The sequence below is a fragment of the Pomacea canaliculata genome, linkage group LG1 (genome assembly GCF_003073045.1).
Source record: "Pomacea canaliculata isolate SZHN2017 linkage group LG1, ASM307304v1, whole genome shotgun sequence".
NCBI lineage: Eukaryota > Metazoa > Mollusca > Gastropoda > Architaenioglossa > Ampullariidae > Pomacea > Pomacea canaliculata.
In genome coordinates, this window is record NC_037590.1 from 36,860,467 (window position 1) to 36,880,539 (window position 20,073).

Genomic DNA, 20,073 nt, shown 5'->3' on the forward strand with positions numbered 1-20,073 from the left:
AGCCACCGACGGCGAGCCATTGCTCGTCCACAGAGCACTTGGGAGTCGCTGATCTTTTACTGTCGTTCGTCGAGGTCACGGAGGATCTGGTTGCGGGCCCCCAAGGCCTCGTGGCGCGTGGACAAACAGGCGCAACGTCAGGTGGTACCCGCTCTTACGTCGTCCACGTGACTTTACTGCTCTACTCCCGACTCCACTACCGGATACATCAGTACAGTTTATTTACTACATGGAACTGAACGAACACCAAAAGGTAGTGGCAACGACAGACGAAGATATGCTTTGAACATTACGATATGAATGATAAGTCTTCAGGAAAGAAAGAATGAACGTATAAATTTCAAAGAACATAGTACAAGTTGTAGTGTGCCAGACAATGTCAGTACAGGCCGAGGGTTGCGGAGGAGGGATAGACTGAAAACATCATCACCTGTGTGGACCAAGACTGGGAAGTCCGGACAGGACATGAGAAAGTGTCGACATCACTGAGGACAGGAGAAAGCAGCGAATAAGCAATCACATGATTCAGAGAAATCAAGTGACGTGTTGTTGTGATGCCTGACTGTGATGGTAAGAAACAAACTCGTGAGTCAACAGAAATTTGGGCGTCTCACAAACAAAACAAAAACACACAAATACACGAGTAAAACATTATATAACCAGATGGTGTCCGAAAAAAAAAAACAACTTTGTGACTTGATGGGATGAGGAATTACTCGGTATATCAGGAGGAAAATAACCCACGGGTGACGTGCCAACGACGTTGCTTCCTCCACCTGACACGGCGCCTTTGCCACCTGTCTAACTGATTATTTACACAACACCAGCGTGCCTGGCAGCGCTGTTGCTCATAAAGACAAGGCTGGCGTCGATTATGACAACAATGCTGGGACACACCAAAGCCCTTCTGTTTTACAGTAATAACAGTTTATTCACTTTATATTGTCCTCTGTCGGGACATTGCAAACGCAACAGCTGTCCTCCCAAAGCAGCCGGCAGGCCAGGTCTTGACACCGCGGTGACGGGTAGCCTGTATGTGGGGCGTTGCTGTTGTTTGAAGCCTTCGCGGTTCGATTCGAACCCTAAAGCCGATTTTTAAAAAAAAAAAAAAAAAAAAAAAAAAGGTTGTGAAGCATCAGGAGCTGGAAGAGACAGGGAGAGAAAAAGGTCTGTAGTTTCTGTGAGCACGTGCGCACTGCTGGTTGCACGCAACAAAAAGTGAACATCTGTCACTGGGGTCTGGTGTGTTACTGCCAAGGACATCCACAGACAGGCAACAGAAGGCTGCTAAAATATGATAACCCTTGTTCCTCCATGCTTACCCGGATTCTGGAGGGACGCTAGGAGGGTGGGAGGGAAGGAGAGGAGAAACTGGAAGCTGAAAAAAAAAACAAAACCAAACAAACAAAAAAACAACAAAACGCTGGATGGACTGACAACGAGGCTGGGAAGAGAAACATGAAGAGCGAAAATAACACAGAATGGATGAAAAATGAGGGGAAAACAAAGACCTGAAGACTAAAGACTATTCAGCAAGGAGATGAAGAAAACAGATTAGAAAACCAAAGATAATACGCGGAAACTTCTTCTTGTCTTCACTAACATCAAGCACGACTGACCTGAACTGAGATGGCAAGAGAGAGAGAGAAGCAAAAATACTTGAATGCATGAGAAGCGCCACCTGGGTTAATGGAGAACACGAAAGTAATCATAAATAAAATGATTATTGGTTATTAGAAAGGTTTACAATTTGCGATTATTGAATTACGTGAGATATTCTATTCTTGGCCAGAAAGTTCTTAAATACAAGTAAATACTTATTCAGTCATTTTTTAATAGAGTCTCTAGTTATCTGACATCAAAATTATTGCTAATGAGATTCATACAAATGAAATTAATAAATCTGTTGACGAAGTATCTAAACTTCTACAAGCAGTTTTTAATGAAAGAGCTCTGTAACGGTCATCATATGGAAGGATGTCTTGGTACATAAACTGGATTTCTTGCCGCTCGCTAAGCAGCTTAAAACTATTTCGCAATAAACGACTTTGACCGCACTTGCTAACACACCAGTATTTCCAACATGGTGGCATATGTTCAGACAGCAGTCCCACTGACATCCTTGTTTTCTGAATTTGATCGCAGCTGCTACTAGTGATCTAATCTCACGCCTTTAAAGGAGCTTTCATACACCGCGATCAGGTGGCCATCGAGCTTACGATGGTGTCAGCGACCACTGGAGGACATGACTTTTTTTGCTGGGATAATACCTTTCTTTCGCAAGGTGTGCTTGTGTACAACGATGGAATCCAGAGACAAATGATTAAAGCGACCTGGCCACCCTAACCCCCTTCTCTTGTTTGTCATCCACCTTTGTCCCTCCCAGTGCTTAAAGTTTGTTTTCTGGCTGACTTTGGCGAAAATAAACATGTTAGTGTGCTTCCAATAAACTACTGAGACCTGTCACGCGAATGACATGAGCGAAAGAGCAGTTCACATACTTATCACTACCTTTATAAAGATTATATAATTAAAAGGTATTTATCTCGTCCGAGGAGTTTCAGAGGGTTGTACTCGTCATGCATTGGGCTGCATATATGGACTGAAGGTTTGAGGATTTAAGGACAACCTTGCAGCTGACAAATGGGCGATGTTTGATGATGACTGTGTGGGTTGTGCGATAATGATACCAATGATAAGAATGCCATCGATACAAGCCCCCCCCACCACCCCTCCCGATAACAGCGTACTGTTGACAGATGGAAGCGGGAAGAGATAGGAGAGGAAACAGATAAAAGCAGAGAGCTCTCTAGGAAGCATCAATACTTGTTCTCATATTTACTTGCCAATGCCTAAAACAAACATAAACAAAACAAAAAACCCTTAGCGAAATTTACTAAACTTATCATGGAGACGGTTATAAAAAAAATCTGTACTGAAAAATGTAAGTGAAAATTAAGCAAATAAATATGTTTACATTGACGAAAGGAAGGAAGAAAAAGACGTCTTTATGTCAGGACATGGAAGGCTTCAGCATCTTAATTACGATCTGATTATGATAATTTTATGATCTCACATTTTGTTTGCTATTGGGCGAGACAAGAGCTTCTATACATGCAGTGGTCGAGACGGTCAGGTGATCTTAGATAAAGAAAGTTTACTGCAGTGGCACTTTAATTTGCAGCGAGCCTAGATGCTAATATCTACATGTACTGCCAGGAGAATGACAATAGTAAATCTACTGTAATGACAATGGTACATTTGTGACATGAATAACGACAAATGTGCAATGTCGATAATGATACCTGCATCGATAACGGAATTGTACTGTGTCGATAATGGCAAATATAATATACCGATACAGCAAAGCCTCTGTACTGATAATGGCCAGCCTGCTGTCAATGTGTTGAAGCATTTCCACTGACCAAGTCTATAAACATGTGCTCTTTCGTGGTACCAAGAAAATTTGGTGAAACACTTAGCTTTGGAACTAATTGAGTTGGTGAAAGAGTTTGAGTGAGAAAATGCGCGAGCATGCCTCCGCCGTCTTTTTACTTTTCACAACTATTGGCTTTTCTCAAGTGTCATTATTTTAAAAAGTTGATTCCGAATTGATGATGACCAATAAAATTTCATTGTAACCCACTGGTCAGTCTATCCTATTTTCGCCAATGTTTATTTCATATACCAGTGTCTTTCTTGTCCTGGTAATGGCGAGTATCATGGTCAAGTTTTGTTCAAAGACACATCCTTTCACCTAAATTGTGAATGACTGGGACTCCAGTTTGTCCGTTTCTACAGTGTCGGGAATGAAGAATCGAGAAGGCAGTGTCTGTTTCTATTGTCTCATGAATAGGGAATTATAATATCAGTGTCAGGTTGGTGCTGTCCCATTAATGGCGAATAAAAATGCCAGTGTCTGTTTAGTCGCGGTGAATGGCAAATCAGGATAGCGTTTTGCATTTCTCCTACCCTTTAAAATGGCGAAGTAAGATACCCGTCTAACCCCTACCGGTCAGTGAATAATAAATAAAGATGCCTGGGAGGGAGGTGGTCTCGAAGACCTGGTCTGAGTGAGAGGAAGCAGGGCCGACACAAAGTCCTCCAAACAGAACAACAGGGCGGATTCAGTTATGGCTGGATTTCTGCAGCTTCATTCCACTCGGAAAGGCTGCTTCTCTTGAATGTCATTCACACCGTGGTGAAGTGATGAACGATCACACGACACAGTGACAGGAAAATATGGACCTTTCCCACTCGGCCATTGGTATTAGGAAACTCTTGATGAAGCCATCGAGGACGTCCAACAAAAGGGCAGGACTTAGCGAAGCCCCGCCTTGAAGGTGGAAAGGTGGGCGGCAAATTTTGTGAGTCACGCCCCTGGAAGCCTGGCAAGATGTTTGCTGCTGTTTGATTGGTCCGACTACTCCGCTGCGAACGCTAGCGTGCTGCGCGAGCCCGGCACGATTGACAGCCGGGTGCGCAGGCGCACTGCGATGTTAGTCTCAGACCGAAGTTCTGTGGAGGAAATGGCTGCGGGGAGCGGTGTAGCGAAGGGACACACACATGAAGCGTAGCGCCGACTAAGTAATAATAAACAGATCAGGTAAGCATGTCATGTTGTAGTAACTACGGACAGAAAAAAAAAACAAAACTCAGGACAAAAAACTCCAAGAGAATTTCTGAACAGAACTGGTGCCAACCTAAAAGACGCCTGGCATATATTATCCACAGAACCACATACATTACCAGTCTCATCAACTATTGTAGAATCAGTTAAACAAAAAGAGGGTTACTGTCTTTATTATCAAACCCAGGCAGATTGAGGTTGCTGTCTCTTGCTCGCCGTGTGATTCGCAGGCTAAATTCTGGTACTAACCGGCGAGGTCAAAGTGCACATTAAAGAGCTGCTGCCCAAATTCTCCTCAGGAAATAGACCTTGACGAAATGTTTCTCAATCATGTCTTTGCTGATTTGCTTTGAATAATAAAATAAAAAATGGAACAACCTGAACGTTCTAAGCACTGTGAAAAATAACATGAAATAAGCAAAAATGTGTGTGTGTGTGAGAGAGAGAGAGAGAGCAGAGTGAGTGTGTGTGAGTGAAAGAGAGAGAGAGCTAGAGAGAGAGACCAGACATTTTTCGAAGGCAAGTTGTAGGGAAGGGGAGAGAGAAAGAATTGCGGGGCAGTGGGAAGAAAATCCAAAATCTAGTAATTTTTTTTAAAAACGTTTATTTACAGTTACTACGTGTGAATGATGCACAAAACCACAATCGAAAAACAACAATTTGTTATAGAAAAGTGTTTGCTGCAACGGTTGCAAGTTTTATGGTTCACACCTATGTTACTGACATGAAAATGCTTATCCTTTACATTTCAATTTCTTGAAAACAATCTTGAAATGCCACTGTCGAGGGATACGCATTCCAGCGACTCGTCAAGCCAGCCAGACCACCAGACTAACGGAAACATTAATTGTAGATATGAAAAGAAAGATTTAATAAACACATTATTTTACAATATTTCGGGAAGGGAAAGAGTTTTGTATTTCTGTGTTTTATACCACGTATTTTACTAAACAAGACACAATGATCACCAGCTGAATTCTTAAATAAATGTCAATATCGCCGTTTCCATCTTTCTGTCCTTTCTCTCCTCAGCTCTAGCCAAAGGGGAAAGGGACGAAACTCAAGTATGTTACGCTGACCGCAAGGGTTAGCGGTCTTGAAAGATGGACGGTGGACGGTTCTGTACAGATCCTCTTGCATACTACAATTACTCACAGCGTATCCTGCTTGCACGGGATCCCATGAACCATTGCAATTGTGAGCATTTTAGTCTTTTTTTACCCCAACTCATGGATGTCACCTTTCTTTAGCATCTATGTGCAGTGCTTCATCTTCCATTTGTGATTTTTTTTTTTTTTGCGTTTTGAATCGCCTCAGTAAAAAAATAACTAGGAAAAAAATTTACACATCACTGTATTACCAGTAGGTCTCAGGAATATTGCGACCATCGAGTTCTTTCCCTGAGCCCTCAAAACTAATCTTTTCCGTCCAATCTTATATCAGGCTTATCCCCTGAAAACCCTACTGGTGATAACACACGCATCCGCGCGCTCTGTTGTTGTATGTCATGGTTCTGATGGTGTGTGATGCTACTATGTATGTTACAGTATTTATGCTTGTTGAGGTCTTAGAAAATGTGTGGTGGATTTATTATGTTTGTTCGAGGTCTTTTGTAATAATGTGGTATACCTGTCATTATTATGTTTTAAATGCTGTTTTATCACATATTCGATTTAGTGTCCGTCTTAGCATTGCAAAATGGAATGAAAATGTACTGCGATATATATATAACTGTTTTGTGTGTGTGTGTGTGTGCACTTTTTTTTAATAAAGAGAGCGAGCGAGAATAAAAGATAAAAGAGAGTGAGCCAGAATAAAAAAGAACTCATTTTTATAAAACTGAATACTCAATATTTTACTTTTTTTTTCTATTTTACCTATAACCCTCATTCTCCGTCTTTGATATGCAATTTACGTTATTTTATGTTCTTATGGGTTTTTTTTTTCTCTCTCTCGCACATCCCTTGCTCAATCTCTCCATTTCATCTGCGGCTCACACCTTCCTAAGCGTTGCAATACGTTTAATAGCCTTCAAAACCAGACCAAATCCAGCAACACGAGTGACCGCAGGCCAGCATTTGTCGCTAGGGGCTTGGACATAGATAAAAACCTTGGACAGAACTTGCAGCCACGTCTCACAATTCTTGTCCGCATCCTGGCCCTCAGCCCAAGGGAAATAACTGGTGTTGTTGAGAAGAACACGTGACGAGCTATCGAATAGGTCTAAACAATGACATCGTTAAAAATTTATTTCTATAATTCTTCGGAGACATCTCAAAGCCACAACACCAATTTACAAAGTAATCGGTTCATGTGTGATTGTGTGTTGATGTGGTTGTATGTGCGTTCGCGCGCGTGCGTGTGTGGATGGATGGATTTATGATTCCATGAGGAAATATCTTTATAAGATGCTTTGTGAGGGACAGGCTCGCTTTCAGTCAAGTATACCTACTGTCAAACAAGTGAAAATCACAAAAGTGGTTTTATCAGAAGCTAGCAGAATTTTTTTTTTCTTTCTTTCTTTTTGCTTACCATTCATGAGAATTGTCTGTCACTTTATTTTCCCCGCCCCAACCTGCCACTCCTCTTTCAGACTGTCGTCCTTCTCAGTAACCATCGACGACACGATTATCCCCCTGATCCCTCCACCACATACTCCTCCCCACACACACCCCCATCCTCTTGTCCCCAGCGCACCTCTACAGACTTTCCCTCCTGGCAATGTTTACTTGGTGCCGTGCGCAAAGTGCATCACGTGATGAGGAAAGACATGGACTGTCCTCGACAGACTGTCACCTGCGGGATGTCAGACATTAGGCTACTGGCAGTCGACTACAGTGTCGTGTCAGCACTCCATGCTACTCGTTCTAGACATGCAGGAGGGAGCAGTGGGACGTGGCTTCACGTGACCTTTGTTGTCACGTGGCGCCCGAGCCCCGCCCATCTCTGGTCTCCATTTTGCTAAGAAAGCAGATCTGTGTTCCGTAAAATGAGAAGTGCGTGCGCGCGTGTTTGTTTTTGTTTTCTTTTTGTGTGTGTGTTTGAGAGAGTTCGGGTAGTTTGAGAGACAGACAGAAAAAGTTAGAGAAAAAACTACATTTGTAGAGAGTGAGACATTTATGCACATGTGCATATCTGTGCTTGTACATTTGCGTATGTGTGTGCGTTCGTGCGTGTGCGCGCGCGCGCGCATATGCATGTAAAGAGAAAGAGAAGAGAGAGAGAAAGCGCGGCAGGCTTGAAAAACATCCATCAATCGATCCAGAATCGTAAAATCAGAAAGGGGCTGGCTGCCACGTCAACATCAATTGATGTGATGTACTGCATTTGTTGTCCTTCTTCACACTCGTGTGACGTCTGAGTTTCACACAGCCCTGGCATCTGTCCCTCCCCCCTCCTCCACCCCCTTAGCGTCTCTCAGGTGATCGATCCTGGTCACGTGGTAGTGAAAAGCGGCGCCTGGCGCTAGCACTCACCTAGGTAGCTGTAAAGATGGGGACCACTCGTTTTTGTAAATTCGACATGAGGACACGTAGACAAATCGCGGTGTTATGCATTAAAAAATAAATATAAAATATTAGGATGTGATTTTATTAACCTTTTTACTTTGTTGTCTACCTCATGTTTGTACTGTAAGTAAGCACACGTGTCTGAAATAAGCTGTGCAAAGTGCTTGAAGGGATGATAGTTTGAGTTGAGATTGGCGCCAGCCTCGTGATGCTCTGCTTCTAGTGAAGCATGTGTTTCAGATTGTTTGTACACACTCCCACCAGTGGATTCCACTCTCCCTACCACATATTTACGTCCATCTTTCTGCCTTTTTTACAATAAGATTTTGGTCTACCTTCACATACTAAGCAGATCCAAGCAGACAATTTCAACGAACCGTAACGGAATGTGATATATTATATATGATACATTATTTTTAATACACTAACAAGTAAAGGTAGGGAAGTGTGTTTGTTTAATACTCATCACAGCCGAAAAACGGGGTTAGGGTTAGTTAGAGCGAGTGGCCGCCCTTACTCCCTCTCTCCCTCCCGACACACACACACAGTACACCTGTAGATAAGGTACGACGAAATCCACATGTCTGAGCAGAATGGCACGTGAGATCAACACCTGTCTATGCTTGTTAGACAGGTAATTACATGTAACTACACTTACTTAGCTACGTGCTGAGCAGGGTAACACACAGATGGCACAAGTTGTCTACAATGACAACTGTCCTTAGTCCACAGAACAGAAAAAAAAAAAGCTGAAAGATTACAGGGTGAAAGAAAGAAACAAACAAACAAAGAAAATCGAAGGAATACAAGAATATTCTTTACTCACACTGTCGCCCATTTCCGTCCCGCTGCTTCGAGTTTGGGGAATCTCTCATCTCCAACGGCACCATGTCCTGGTCTGCAAAGACAGAACACATTAATTAAGATACGGCAAAGAATAATAATAATAAAAGAGTCAATGGAATAGTAATGAGTCAGCGGAATAATAATGAGTCAACGGAAAATCATAAAAACGAAACACAAGATTATAAAGACACAGCAGAGAAATTAATGATAAATAATACATATTAATAAAGACATAAATTAAATATCAATAATCACAGAGAATTATAAAAATAAATAAATAAAATTAAAAAACCCACAGAAAATAATAAATCGTGCAAAAACAAGGCCTCAGCAAGTCTCTGTAAATTACACCCAACACAGGAAATAATCATTAACAAAAAAACAAAAAAACAAACAAAACAAGTGAGTACAGAATCAACAACCACCAGCGGCACTACCCGAGGCTGTGTCGCCTCCTACTTAATCTTGAACCCCGATCTTCATATTGAATTGTGCATCACACGCTTCGGTGTCTCGACCTTAATTTTGGAGAGGCGGGGGTAGGGTTGGAGGAGGTTGTTCTGAGGGTTGTGCTTGTTCCTGCTTGGCCTAATTATGTTTAGTAAAGAGCTAGGAATTTACAAACAGTATAAACAAATGTTTGCACGAGTTTAACGTTCCATGCTGGCCAGGCAATATGCAGCAGGTGGTGGAGTATCTTTTACCAAGGCAATATACATATATAGATATATCGGCGGCTTTGTTGTACATTAATAGTCCAGAGATCAGCATGTGTTGTGGCGAGGTGTCAGCTGGAACAATGCTCTCCCTTCACCCCTTCCTCCTCACATCTCATTAATTTATATACACACACACTTTCTCTTCCCTCCTGTCTCACACACACACTACTCCTGTCAGACATAATCACACATATATTTGATAATTTAGACAAATAAATCATTTTCATACCATGACTAGCGGACTGCTAATTACACATCGTGATACTGTATAAACAAGTATGTTATGTGTGTAAAACAATGTAATCAGGACTTTGAAGTTTGACTTTTTATAGCCTCAATAATATTTGTTTGTCCCCTTTTGGAAGTATATTTACACCTCACCCTCTTTGAGTGCAACAGTGGCAAGAGAGAGAGAGACAGAGACAGAGACAGAGACAGACAGACAAGCAGTAGGAGCAAATAGAATCATAGTGCTGTTTCTGTGGTAGGTGTGGAGAAGGCCAGAAGGACGAAGAAAAGAATGAGAACAGAGAAAGAGAGACAGAGCCGGGGAGTGCACGTGACAGTTAACTCCCTTGTTCTCGCCCATCGTTCCTGACAAAGTCTCTCTGTCTGTAATGTTCCTTGATTCCTGTATCATTATGTACAAAACGACCTACAGCAAGGAACCGATGGCAGGAAATAACATTGGCAGCAATCGGCCCCCGGGGACTTGTCAGCAATTTACAGGGAGGCATCGCAGCGTGCGGCGCACGTGCTGACCAGCTGAAAATGACAACAGGAAGTGGACACTAGCATGTCCGATCATCAATTGAGCCGTAATTGGACCAACAGTCGCAGTCGGAGGGAACAGGGGGTGGGGATGTGGGGTGGGAGACGGAGGGGAGGCTCAGTAAAGCTCTCAGACAATGTGGAGCGGGCGGGTGGCCGCATGAAGCAGACGACATGGCCGTTGTCCGAGTGGTCGCTAGGGACATGACTGTTGGCACTGCGGCACTTTGGGCCATTGAATTAGCATTGTGATACACAGAACTAGGGCTGTGGTCCACAAAATTAGAATGGTCCACAGAATGAGCACTGTGCTTTATGAAATTAGCATTGTGGTCCACAGAATTAGACTTTTATTTGTACAGAATGAGCACAGCGGACTATACGTTACTGTCTTGTGGTCTACATGGATAAACCACACACCCACCACTTTTTTAAGCAGTCGTGTTTTTATTGTTAGCAATAGATATCACATGCGGTGAGCACCGACATCCTCACAATTTGTTCAAAGGCCAGTAATGATCCATGAGTACATACTTGAATATATTCAAATGCATACACATATTTGAACCACCATGTTTCGTTATCTTATAAACCACATCCTGGCAGGAGGCGCTTGGCGGGTGGCGGGTGGCGGGTGGCGGGTGGCGGGTGGCGGGTGCCGGGTAGCGGATTTCTCTATTGACCTGTCGCTTTAACTTAGACTCCAGGCAAAATCCACACCGTATGTTCGATTCTCCCCAGGTTTGGCAGGAAAAATATTTCACTCCCGAAAAGGTCGCCAGCTATGTATGGGTGGTGTACGTTGCTCCGGAGCATGTTTATTTTTATTTTTGACATTTTCTATATGCTGCCGGTGAGTTCAAATGAAAGAAAAACAGTATACAAAGTCAGTGGTGACACCTCAATCATGCATGACTGCATGGACAATATCATAATTTGAGATGGTTCCCGGTGAGTGAGTGAGAGAGGGTCTAAGTCTCTCGTCTCCTCCCTTTCTTTGATCTGTTCTGCACAGGTAACCCGAGTAGTTAGGACCTGTTTCAACACACTAAAACATTTAAAACCGCCGTTGTGGTAACTGAAAAGTATGCAGGAACGTGACACCTTTGATGTAAAGTACAATCAGTCGACCTTTCAACTATCTTGTCTTTAAATTCCAGCTACAAAATTATTTGTAGCATGATTAAGATAATTCTATATAATATTTTTTATACTGTATTTGTGTGATCTGCATTGACTGCTGCCAGTTAGAGCTCACATGGAGTTCAAACCCCAACATTTTGTAATCGTATTTTGTTTGGTATCGTATAGAATTTGTGTTGCCATACCAACCTGACAAGTAGTTTGACAACGGTTTTCTCACTGTCCCACATATCAAACTAGAGAAAGTTCGGCTGTTGCTCATTCTCTTTCTCTATCAGTAGTGTCTGGAATTTACTACCTTTGTCTCTGCCTACAACAGGGATGCTACATGCTTTCCGGTCTGAAATTACACAACCTACTGTTGACCGAACACATCACAGATACAAACAGATGTCGATGTTCTCTAATCCAGACATGTCAAGTCATGAAAATTTTAACAAGTTCTTAGGTAAATTAAATGGCTGTCAGTGTCAGACCAGCTGTACCTGTACAACCAACCGAAGGACTGCATTTTTTTTATCTGTGTTAGGACTTGTATTGTTAGCAGACCTTTTTCTTTAGCATTCCACTAAACATTGGAGAACCCCCCGAGGGTCCCCCTGCAGCCAAGACACTACACTCCAACGCGGGTAGGATGCGACTGGCTACGTTCCCAGGTAAAAACTTTATTCCAGCGATGTCCATTCATCTCTCCAATGGCATGCTTTGTCCCAGCGAAGGATCAAGTTGTCACCCTTAAGCTCACCCCGAACACGCTGTATTTGTTGCATTTGGAGGCTGTCTCTACACAAAAGCGTAAGAGCATTAACACCTCTACTTCATTCATCATTAACCTGGGTACGCTTTTATCCTGGGAGGAGAGAGGATAGGATCCGTTGGCATCTATTCAAAGTACGAATGTTTTGTTCAAGAAGCTTGGGCGAGGGCCGAGGCGCCAGGTCACTCTCCTTCCTCGTCCTCTTTTTCTGTTGGTAGTCGTCTCACACCACCACCACAGCCACCACTACAACCACCACATCAACAGAGGGAGAAAAATTACACGCATGCGCTAATGACTTTCCTTACAACGCCGAGAGTTCACGTGCTCGTTTTACTTAACCTTTAGCCTTTGGACTTTTTAAATGTATCGTTTTACGCCTTTGCTGCGTTCGTTTTTGCAACTACCCTGAATTCTTTTGGAGTTTCCCAGACCATTTTTTGTGTCTAGGACACGGACATTTTTGCAATTACCTTCACATTTTTTTTTTTTGTTTTATTCCTGTCTTACTTTTTGTCGTTTCGATGTTTGCTTTGTAATTATTATAACATTACTGACTTCTTGGACTATTCTTCTGTTTGGCTTGTGCCACACGTTTTGCAATAATCGTTAACAGCTTTAATATTTCCATGTATCATTTTTCATCTTTGATACCAGCATTTTAAAGGTTCTGGGACTGTCATCTTCATTAAGATGATTCACCACACTTGTTTATCCATTCCCAACCGTACTCTGTATAAAGCCTTCCTGTCTTCAGTCCCTCGCCACTCTCTTACTATAACAGTCAGCTTTTTCTTCATCTGCTCATGCAGGAGCGATGATTTTAATCCGAATGCCTTCAAAGGCAGCGATAATAGAAAACTGCTTTAAAATCGGAGTCATATTACCCTCTACTCAACTGGTTCTGTCACCCAGTTGACGGAAGCCACGGGAGAAAAAGAAATACTCAGGTATCCTGGGGAGCGAACCAGCCAGATTTTTTTTTTCTACCTGTAGTCGAGAGCGTCACTAAATTTCCAGTTTGGAAGACTGTATTAACCATTAGTGTATGCATGCATGCTCTCTCGGTAACTGTGTTACTCTCACGACATTTTAAGTTACTCCTTCAGGCGGCACAAGTTACGGGGGATAAAAAGCCGGGGAAAAAATCTTCAGTGGGAATGAGGTATCGCGCTTCACAATTTCAAGTGGGACGAGACGACGAACAAGAAAAGCGACATCATGCGTGACAGTATGGACGGGAGAGGGGACACACACACACATATACAGACCACATTCAAAGAGTCAGACTGGGATATCAAGCATTAATCTCTGATGTGGTTGAACGAACGCGAGGCTGACGCCGCAGTTTGACGCCGAGTACAGGTCAAGGCCGTGTCTTGCACCATCGGTCTTCACTTGCTTCAGATGACAGACGACCGCAAGCCCCATCTTCACACAGTGCGACCCCCTCCCCGTGTCCGAGCTGAAGAATTAAATGGTCAGAAAACAGAAACAGCGCGAGCTGAAGGAGTTACGTCTGCATCACGTGAGATAGTCACGTGGGATGCAGACCAGGCACGTGGTCACTCCGAAAGTGATGGACAATCCCAGTTCATTTGGAAAAAAAATCAGCAACTTACTACGATCAATTCACTGTTATGAAAAAATTATATCACGCTTTCTTACTCTCTTTCTAAATTTTGCTCATTCCCAAATCCGTTCCTAATTCTTCCTCACTTCCTCGCTCTCTTTTCTGGCTCGCTTCAACAACCTCCATCTTGACATATTCGCATGCGTTGAGCGCACACAGACGTCCGCTAACTGGAGAAGATAACAAATATGACAAGATAGTCAAGGTCTACAAGGTTGGATTTTTTTTTGCTTGTTTGTTTGTTTGTTCGTTCGTTTTTTTTTTTGTTGTTGTTGTTTTGGCGGCTGTGGTCTGAGCTCAGCATGATACCGTTTCCCCAAATTTGGGGAATAACCCTTTTCAATCTTTAAACGCAAACCGTCGAGCAGCACCAAGGAAAGAATGAGAATAAACTGTTGACTTCATGAATCTGTTCATTAACTCCTAATGAACTAACGGTTCCAGCTCTCTTGACTATCACAGTGACATTGTAAATGTATTCAGGCACAATGCCAGTTCCTTCTGCTTCATAGACTTTAGTGGCCCAAGCTGTCTTCGTGTAACAAAGATCATTCTCGCAAACCGATCGTCTAGCCAAATTATCTTCGTTGAATATATTTAACAAAGCAGAGGATGTCTCATAACAGATTGTCTTCGCTGAACAGGTGCAACAAAAGACGATTCCATTCCAGCAGCAGATATTCTAACCTCGTTGAAACATGGTTCCCGCAAACAGTCTCACGGTCTTCTTTGAAAAATGGTTCCCGCAATAGACAGGCAAACAATAAAAGCCCCTTGCCAGAGATAAAAACCTTCACATTAAAATGCGATGAGCAGCAATTATACTTCAAACCCGCGCTGTCACTGTCATTTTTCTATGGATGTCGTGCAGAGTCTAGTTTTACATCGCCGAGAAGCGACAAATGACCGATCCCTTTTTTCCACAGCCCCTTATCTCCCCTGCCTACGTTTGAATAATTGATGCCGATTGGCTGCATCCGCTAAATGGGGCATGCGTAGTCAGGGACGCGCGGTGTGGACCGGGTAGGCAATGGACTCGGGTGCGCGCGCATTGATCAGCGATTTGCCGCGTGCCAGCGAGAAGAGGGTGGATTCCTGCAAGTCGCTGGTCTGCCACTTTGTGAGTTCCTAGGACTAGAAAAGGACGCCGCGTGCCACAAACAACACCCCGGGTACGTGCTGCGGCCGACCGCACCCCGCGCTAGCGCCCTCATTGTCCCCACTCCGCCGCTTTGTCTTGGCCGCTGCTGCTCACTGAATTATACAACCCTCGCCGCCATCAACCCTCAGTCTGCTGTTGTCAATACGAGTAGTTCAAACAGCAGTGACAGGTGCTGCCTGCCTACCCGCCTCCCGGCCTGTCTGGCGCCGTTCTGGTGAAAACCGCGGAAGAATCATCCTAGGTGAGGCAAGGACACACACCATAAGTGGTTCACCGCATCTAGATCAGTTAAAAAAAAAAGACTAATCTTTCTTCCGTCTTTTACATTCTTTGGGTTCGTACTCATCACCATCGGAAAACTACCCAAGCAAACTAACCCTAACCCTACCCAACTCTTTTGTCTGATTTGTTTATTTACAATCTACGTGCCGAGGGTTTATATAAGATTAAATAACATCTTCTATCCTGCGCTAAGCTATTTAACGTATTTCCAGAATATTTTTTTTAATTTTTTTTCTCGCTTACTGTTTGACATTTAAGCACAGTGACACCTACATATCAGTCTGTTAGTTAAATGTCACCAAGTGCTTATTTCTAAGGACAAAACTATTGTAACTGTTTCTACGAATCAATTAACGTTTCATCTCACGAGATATGTTGTTAAATGATTCCACTTCAAGGTATAATTATGGGAAAGGACTTGAAAGAGACAGTTGACTGCCATCAGTCTTACCTGCGAGGTACCCTTCAGGTTATTATCCATCATCTGATACCAGTTTTAAAAATAGGTCGAAAGGGGAAATTAAATTCGTTCTGGTGAAGATCCCAATCGTTTTATATTGGGGGGTTCCATAAAAAAAAAAGCAAGAGTCGTCGTCCATTCAAACACGTGGAAGTTTTGGGGGGATGGGGATAGAACTGATGAAAGCCTGCCTCCGGCTCTTGCCATAAAGCCAGGCTCTCACACGCCTGCACGTGGAGATGGCGGTGGTCGGTGTCTTTGAAGCAGCTGGCACGGCGGGGGAGCACCTACAATGACACAGTCTTATCACCAGTCTGTCGCCCCTCACTTCGCACCTCACTCAGATCTTTGGTCTCGGGCAGAGGGACCCTCCTGCTCGTGAGCCATAACAAGCCCTCGGCGGCCTTTCCTCCAACACCCCCATCACCTTCTCTCACCCCCGACCCCAGTCCTAAAAAAAAACAAGGGAGGCTAGCGACACCTCGCGGTCACTTCTAGCGATACAAGGAGGAGGCAAAGATCATACGTGATAAAAACAAGTCCTGATCTTGTCCACTACCGTCTCCTACTGTCTCACCCTCCGACGACTCGCCGTAGTGACAAGACGACAAAAACGATAAAGAATGACCGTCGCTGATCAGAAGGTCGAGATAAGTTCGACGTCGCCATGGTCATTGACCGGCAGTTGACACTGAACGTGTGCCGATTGGTTTGACCAGTGCCTCCACTTGTGAACAGTTCGTCGTTAAAAAACAAAAAACAAAAACAAAAACAAAAAAAAAAAACCCCAAAAAATAAAAAAAAACAAAAACAAAAACAACAACAAAAAAACTATTTGCTTTTGCATACTTAAGTATATTATAATTCATAAAGGCCGCTAAGTATTATTATTATTAATTAATAGTGTTCAAGGAGCTTTATTTTGTTTTGGCTGTAGGACTATGCCAAAAAACATTTACAAAGAATTTGTTCCATCAACCATAATCTGCTCGAAACCTTAGTGGTAGATAATACGTTTTCCCTGCGTGAGACCTTTAAAAAATGCGAGAGAAATAGGTACCAAGGGAAAAGGTGGACCCTGCAATAATCATCCCATTACCACTGTAGTCGTTTGTTTTTGTTTTTGTTGATGGTGCTCCTCTTTTCATCTCGTATTAATGTCCTTTATTAAAGGCAAGGCCAGTCAATCATCATATCAATCCCGTGTGTTTATGTTCTTCAAAATGAATCACAAGCCCCGTATGTAAATGTGCATTATCGAAACTCAGACATAAACACAGGTATATCCAGTGGGAGGGACAGGGGCGGGGCGAACCGGGTATCTGGAGGCAAACAAGTTTCAGAAGCTGGTGAGTACGTACGCACGCTCGTGTATGCACACACACACAAGTATATACATATGCAAACATTCACACACACAGGTATATATACACATGCATTCATTCACACGCGCACAGGTATATACATATGCAAGCATTCACACACAAGCACACGCACACACATACAACTAAGCTCACGAAACATCATCCCAATGGCGTGTCCTGAAAAAGAAACCTCCAATTACCCCATTCCCACCAGTTCTGATTTAAATGCCCCTGAGACCACAACGCATTTTGAGCGAACTCACCGATCCCCCCCTTCACACAAACACACACACACGCATCCCCCATCACATCTTTCACCTGCACTATGAAAACGGATCTTAAACCCGACGATGGGGGGGATATTATGTACTGGAGGGGGGAGGAAACAGGAATGTCGAGTGTTCCATTAAAGGTTCCCAATAAAATCTACCACCTGCAGGCCCCCGTAACCCCCCGGCGGAGGGCTTTGCACGTTTATCTAGTCGGGTACAAGCCGGTGTGTTTCAAGTCAGCTTGACTCCCTGCTGCTTCACATCGTCAACCAGTCACCTTCCGCCTCGTCTTTCGCATAATTTCTGTTTTTCGCACGATTTTATTGCAGCTATAACATTTGGTCATAGTTTATAAACTAGCCAGGCAAAGTGATCAACAGTTGTTTACTGTCATCGGCGTAATTTTCCGACTATTTTGGAATGTTTACGACCACTAACAGAATAAAACAGGATTCGCTGCTCTTATTTTCCTCATTCTTTAACGATCGCTCCGTTTTCTGCACCACCCTCCCAGCTTTCTCCCCCAACTCCTCCCTAAGTTCGCCAGTACTTGTTTTTTCCAAAACCAATCACGCGTATCAATCGCACCAATGATCTACCGATGAGATCGCAACAGAAAACATCCTTTCTCATCCTTGTCACCTCAGACTTATCTAAACATCTTGTCCCAGCTCGAGGACAAACAAGATGCTTATAGAGAAAACATGACAGACATCTCCTGCTCGAAAACAAACATCGTAAGACATATAAATATCAAAGAGGAGCGGGTAGGATCAATCACTCGGGGGTGAAAATATTTTTAAGGTTCTTGTTTCTCCACGCCTCATTACCCTCTAACCCCCATTACTCCTGATACGCGCGATTTGTGGCTTTGATGTTTAAACGTTACAGCTCCGTGAGCCAATCGGAATTTTATGGAGAGCTTTCAGATAAATAATAGTCACATGTTTGTCCAAGTGTTTTTTTTTAATCTTCCACCTGCAATAAAAAAAAAACCTTATGACTTGGGACACTAAACTCAAAAAATAAAATATTTGTTCATAACTAAAATCGAACCTCCGCGTTCTTGTTGACGGATTTTATTCTATTATTATACTTGATCAACCACATTTTTGAAGGGATGTGGCCCAGTAGGATGTAGATGGGTGTAGGATCCATCTATCGAGTGAGATTTGGACATGTTCAGAGTGGGAGACCGCGCGAACGGCGCTTTCTCTGGGTCTAGAAACCAATGATTTCCATGAAGATAACAGTGGACACACTCACTACTATTACACTAATGTAACAGAGAATTTAAATGGTATCTGCAGATACCGTTTATAGCGGCGATAATCTTCTAGAGTTGCAGCTGACCCAGGCGACAAGCCTGGTTTTTGTTCCGGTAGAATCTTCTAAACCACCACAGCGTTTATCAGTAACCTACACTGGCACGACACCCGAGGTATAATTTATGATGTAAACCATTCAGTGGACGATAATAAAAATAAATACTTCAACTGGAAAACAAGTCGGCATTCAAAGACTCTATGATGTAAGTATCAAAAATCATAAAAAATTAGGACAAGGCAAAAAGATGCAGCAATGGAAGGTCCAGACGATAATGGGAAGTGAGAAAGAAAAACGGCGAAGAACAAAAAAGAGAGCAGCTAACAGTTCTACTGACATCAGCTCTATCAGAGAACAAACCTACTCAAACCTACAAGTCCTACTGATATCTACTCTATTAATGGAATAAATAGTCCTAGCAACCTACAGACCTTCATGAGCAGCCATATTAACAGCAGCTGGGGTCTACAATGGACACATATATATATAAATCGATGAGCTGAAGAAATAATAAACTGAGTATTGAAAAAATTCGCGTAATTACTGTTTTGATATAATCACGAGCTGTTGCAGACAAAAGGATGCAATCGTACATTAAAATTCTCGAAAAGTCATGCTTCCTGTACATTGCCCTTTCTTCATCCTCGTGACTTCTTTGTTGTTTGTTTATTTGAACCTATTGGTATCCCCAAATATGATTTCATCTCAGATCAAAACACTTTCTCTCCGTTTGTGATAAGTCATTAGGAAATATCCACCTACGGTGCGCTGAATCACATCAAAACAAGACTGCCTCCTGTTGAAAAACACCCTCGTTACATCCTCGATCACGAAAAGATCACCAAAACATGTTACAGCAAATCCTGTTGAAAAGCACGCACTTCCGCTGTCTTACTAACTTTATGAAGCACACCGCCCTTAGAATTTTTTTTTCTCTTGTCAGTTATGATAAACGGAATAGTCCCGACATCAACTAAACTACAAGGAATGGCATCAATAATATTTTGTCCCACATAAAGTAAAATACGGACATTCGTTTTGCTTCCAGATTCCATCAGATAGCTGTTGTAGTGCCAAAGTCCTGAATTTCAATTGCCAAATCCTGGCGACTGTCTCGTCGCTTGTTTCTGTTTCTATACAAATTCATATCTCATTATTTTTTATAAGACCACCTGCTAGGCCAACCACATGCAAGCCCC

At 42.8% G+C, this 20,073-nt stretch overlaps 1 protein-coding gene across 1 annotated transcript in view; it reads right to left on the bottom strand.

Annotated features, from left to right (window-relative positions):
• Nucleotides 1-20,073, bottom strand: part of LOC112557919 (paired box protein Pax-2a-like) — a 129,707-nt gene that overhangs the window by 76,048 nt on the left and 33,586 nt on the right. Inside the window, exon 2 of the mRNA XM_025228072.1 lies at nt 8,966-9,037. Coding sequence (XP_025083857.1) covers nt 8,966-9,037 — 72 coding nt within the window. The remainder of the gene's footprint in view (nt 1-8,965; nt 9,038-20,073) is intronic.